Source organism: Microtus pennsylvanicus, chromosome 17 (genome assembly GCF_037038515.1).
Source record: "Microtus pennsylvanicus isolate mMicPen1 chromosome 17, mMicPen1.hap1, whole genome shotgun sequence".
Classification (NCBI taxonomy): domain Eukaryota; kingdom Metazoa; phylum Chordata; class Mammalia; order Rodentia; family Cricetidae; genus Microtus; species Microtus pennsylvanicus.
Window position 1 is genome coordinate 38335349 of NC_134595.1, and position 4654 is coordinate 38340002.

General features: G+C 58.0%; 1 protein-coding gene across 1 annotated transcript; it reads right to left on the reverse strand.

Annotated features, from left to right (window-relative positions):
- Window positions 1-53: 53 nt before the first annotated feature.
- Chpf (chondroitin polymerizing factor) lies at window positions 54-4628 on the reverse strand. Its single transcript, XM_075951404.1, has 4 exons — window positions 4141-4628; window positions 2633-3206; window positions 1999-2178; window positions 54-1703 (listed from the first exon to the last, which is right to left on the reverse strand). The coding sequence occupies exons 1-4, from the start codon at window positions 4452-4454 to the stop codon at window positions 447-449; spliced, it is 2325 nt and encodes a 774-aa protein (XP_075807519.1). The 5' UTR covers window positions 4455-4628; the 3' UTR covers window positions 54-446.
- Between the last annotated feature and the right edge of the window lie 26 nt (window positions 4629-4654).

A 4654-nucleotide genomic window follows, 5' to 3' on the forward strand; every position in this document is an offset into this window, starting at 1 on the left:
TACTCCCATGCCATTCTTGCCAAAACTCTGAATTACCAGTCTACACTCATTAGTCCACATGTAGCCAGTTTATTAAAGCCAGGGCTTCATCACGGATCCAGAAGGGACAAGGTGGAGATACTGTACCCCTCCTTTCTCTGTTCCCTCCAACAACTCATCTACAGCCCAGCCCCTCGGACAAGATCCCAGGAACTATGGCTGGCGTTAGGCATAAATACATAGAGGCCATAGCCTGAATCAGCAGCGTCAAGGGGGCAGGGAGACTGGACAAGAAAGGATGGCTCTAGGGCACCTCTTTCAGGGCTTGTCCTGAGCCCATGGGCCCACAAAGCAAAAGACAAGGGACCAGTGGGCTGCCCTAGGGTCTGAGGCTACAGCCAGCCCTGTCCAGCGAGGCTGGCGTGTGGCTCCAGGTTATGGGGAAGAGCAGGGAACAGGTGTGGGGCTTAGGTGCTGTTGCCCTGTTCCTGCTCAAAGAGCAGCATGGCAAGCTGGGTGCGGGAGCCCAGGCCCTCGAGCACGCTCTGGCGGCAGCGGTGGTACAGATCCTCACTCAGCCGAGCGCTACACGGCTGGGCCCGGTAGCGCTGCAGCAGGGCCGGTTCCACTGCCCGCAGCACATGCAAGCTGGAGAAGCGCAGGAACAACTCGTACACATCCAGGCTCTCCAGCAGCTCCTCCTCCTGCTCAGAGGCCGCCGCCAGCCGTCCGCGGGCTGCCACGTAGTCGGAGTTGTAAAAGCACGCCTCACTGGCAGCCTGGCGGTCAAAGTGGCCAGTATCCCGGCCCAGTTCTGGTGGCCCAGGCCCCTGGGGTGGAGCCACGGCAGGGTGGAAGGCCTGGAAGTGCATGGGAAAGAAGGCCTGCCAGCCAGAGATGGCATGCATGCGACAGCGGTTCAGGAAGTCGGATGTGAGCACTGTGTCTGGCCCGGCCAGCAGGAACAGAGTGTCTAGTGGGTGCTTCTTGGAGAGCAGATCCATGAGACGCAGCGGAGAAGGGGCAGCTGTCTGCACACTGAGCCAGGGCACTCGGGCACCGGGAAAACGCCGTTCTAGCTCCGCTACGTGGGCCTTGACAGGTGCGAAGACATCCGCATGGGCTGCCCGCTGGGCCTGGCGGGGCTCGTACAGCAGCAGCAGAGTCAAGGATGCTGCATCTCCGGGCTCCAGCGCTGCAGTGGCAAAAGCATCTAGGAAGCCAGAAGCCAGGTCGCGCTCGGCTGCGGCGAGCGGCAGAAGCACAGTAAGCCGAGATGCCTCAGTGACATAGGGCACCGGCAAGATCTCCACTCGGCTCAGGGGGCGGAGGAGCTGCACCCTTCGGGTGAGGGGCCAGCGGCCACCCTGGGGTGTCAGTGCTTCCAGCTGCAAGTCTAGTGTGTACTCCATGCCTCGGGCTGGATCAAAACGCCGGTAGCCATTCACCAGCTGCTGCTTCTGCAGCCGCAGTGCTGGCTGATAACGGCGGTTGAGCTCCTCTAAGGCCGTCCCCAGGACATCAGCCACATCAGCCTGGTCAGCCCCACGCAGTGGACAGCGGGGCGAGCCATCGGCACAGGAGAAAGCGTACTGTTCCGTGAAGTAGTCCCAGCGCAGAACCTCAAAGCGTGAGGCGGGGCGAGATGGTGCCGGAATGCCCACTGGCCAGGCAGAAGCCCGTTCCCCATCAGCAGCCAGTCTGCTTGTATTCTGGATCTCCCACTGGGCCAGAAAAATCGATCATGAGCAAACTTGGGAGCCATACAGTCAGAATCCATCTAGAGGCTATGTGGGCAGTGATACTCAGGGAGGACTTGCAGCCTCCTGCAAACCTCTGCTCACCCAAGGGCCCCACATGGTCTCTCCACAGGTTGAGGCAGCTTGAAAGTTAAAAGTGGAATTTCCTGGCAGTTCCACAGAGGTCAAAGACCCGGGATTTTAGCGCTGCCTTTTCATTTCCCACGATCTCTCAGAACCTGTTCCCCTTCACCCCCCAACCCTCAAGCCCAGACTGTACCTGCAATTCTCGAATCTCCTGGTAGGTGCGGTCCAGCTCAGCCCGGGCAAAGGCCTTGTGCAGCTGGTACATGTGCACAGGGTCACGCACAGGGTAGGCTGTCACGGCACTGCGGAAGCGAGGGTCCCCCTCCTGCACAGGCTCCCCAGGGCTCAGCTCCAGATAGTTGTAGTACACTCCCTGGGGAAAGAAAGGGAGGGATCCATAATGGGAACAACAGAACTGTCTCCCCTCTGTCTCTTAGCCAGCGTCTCATCTCCTAATCCTGTGACCGGTTATGGACTTGGGAGATTTTAAGTCTATCTGATCAGTTGATGTTGTACAACCCCGGTCAGATCTTTTTGAGCTCATCTGTGAAAACTGTCTCAGAGATGTCCACAGAACTAAATAAAATAACTGATACTGAATACATATAATATGCACAGATCTCTTATTGTTTCCTAATCCCTATACATCCCTGCCTAGTAACTGTTTCCATCAGCATTCACGATGCTACTAAAGCCCAGAACTAGTAATTTACCTAGGACCACTGGGATTTTCAAAAACGTTAGATTAACATGGAAACGCAGGTCTGTGTCTCTACCACCCCATAGCTTTCCTGGGGAGAGACACTAGGGGGAGGTTGTCTTCCTACCTCATGGTCACCAGTACAGCCCACGCCTGTGGCATCAAGGATGCACCGTCCCAACCACTCATCTGGGCGAGCACTGACGATGTCATTGCGGCAGCTTTCCAGGTGAGGGCGCAGTTGCTGTAGCAAGGTGCGAGACAGTAACACTCCAAAGCCCCCGTGGCAGTAGCGGCCTCGGGTGCTCTCTCCACCGATGAAGTCCTGGGGCCGACCAAGATAGAGATGGGTGGCCGAGGCAAGGCTGAGGTGGCCAGCTAGACGTTCCAGTCCATGCGCCTCGGTGTAGGTGGCATCAGGCACTAGGAAAAACCAGTCAAAGTCATCGCCGTGTTGCTCCAGCAGGTGGCGCAGCGCCAGGTGCAGGTGTCCGATGGGCCGCTCTTCGCCCAGTGTCACCACGACCATGCCTGATGGTGTCCGGCGGCCCCGCGCACCGGTCAGGAACACTACACGCTCCAATCGGTGTCCCAGAGTTCGGTTCACAGCCACGCCCAGTGTAGGCAACGTGGCCTGTGAGGTCAGCACTGCCACCAGCAGCCTCTGCCTGATGCCCAGCTCCGTGCTGATATACCGAGTTCTGAGAAAAAGACAGTTAACGAACAAGATAGCACACAGGCTCCGCTTGTTATTTCTTCTCTGGGCCCGTTGTGCACCCATGAATAGGATAAGAATAACATCTCTCCCACGAGGCATGAGAATTTAAATGAAATACTGGTCTTTGCACTGGAAGATGGCAAGTTCCATGCAGGTAACAAAAAGAGATTTTAGATCTAATTCCAGATTTCACAGGCTAGAACTTGTGTCCCTGAGCATGATACTTAATTTGAGCCACCTGTAAAATGGGATTGATTGTACTTAAACAGCAAAATGCTTGGCACACCGTGCATATACGTCCTACTATATGAAGATGCTGTCATCTCCCTGAGTATGTCCTATAATGATGTGTAGGAATTTATGGCACAGTGGTATACAGAATGTCTTTCTTGGAGGGGCGAACTAAGACAGTAACTCACCTTCCTAAGATATAAGGTAAGTTGTACAACTGGAATTCACTGTTCACTTAGGAGAAATTACTCCAATTGGTGGGCAGAGGCATCAACGTGATGAGTACGTTCCTCCCTCTCCCATCTCATCCCAAAGTGGCCCTGGAAACCCATCGAGGAATGAAATACAGGTAAATTCCAGGTCCCTCCTTTTTCTTTCCCCCTCTTTATACACGAATCCTCCTTAACACTAATTTCTCTAATAGTAAACAGACCACCTAGGAGCTAGAAGGAACTATGGGTGCAGTAGTTTTAGCTCAGCTCAGATCCGGACATGATCCAAAAAAGGCTTCAAACTGGTCCCCTGGCTCCCTGGAAAGCAGGGTCATAGGAAGTAATCGAGGCCCAAGGACTTCCTGGCCAGCCAGCCCCTTCCTTCCGGAGCCTGACCCGGCCTCCGGTGGCCTCCCCAGCGCGCGCGACCGGGCTGGTACCCGGGGGGGTGGGGCGGATGGAGTGGATCAGTACCTGACGGCCTTCTTGGCGGCCTGGCCGGGCTGTGCGGGACGGTAGGGCAAGACACGAGGCTCCCAGCTCTCACCGGCGCCTGCGCCGGCCCCGGCTCTCTCGCGCTCCGCTCCGGGCTGCACCGAGTTGGGCCGGCGCGCCGCGTTGGTGTTGCCGCGCGGCGGCAGCTCAGAGTCTCCGGGTTGGGGCGGCCCTGGGCCGCAAGGCTCCTCCACCCAGGTGACGCTGAGCAGGCTCAGGGTGAAGCCCAGGGAGATACCCACGGCCACAGGCCCCGCGGGCCGCAGCACCGACAGCAGCAGCGACGCCCGCATGGCGTCCCGACAGCGGGCCCCCGTCCCCCGCGCAGCCCGAGGAGGCTCCGAGGGGGCGGGACCGGGGAGGGGGCGGATCCGGAGGGCCCGGGCCCAGCAGGCGGGCCCCCTCCCTCCCCGCCGAGCGGAGCCAGCAGCGAAAGCCGGAACCCCCGCGCTGCTCCGCTGTCCCTCCAGCTGCGCTTCGCCTCCGGGCCTCC

What these genes read in the sequence shown, in the direction of transcription:
- Chpf (XM_075951404.1), bottom strand. Translation starts at nt 4,454, where the DNA reads ATGCGGGCGTCGCTGCTGCTGTCGGTGCTGCGGCCCGCGGGGCCTGTG. An exon ending in GCTGTACTGGTGACCATGAG is followed by an intron (nt 2,179 to 2,632) that starts GTAGGAAGACAA and finishes TTCTTTCCCCAG; the next exon opens with GGAGTGTACTACAACTATCT. An exon ending in AGGAGATTCGAGAATTGCAG is followed by an intron (nt 1,704 to 1,998) that starts GTACAGTCTGGG and finishes TTTCTGGCCCAG; the next exon opens with TGGGAGATCCAGAATACAAG.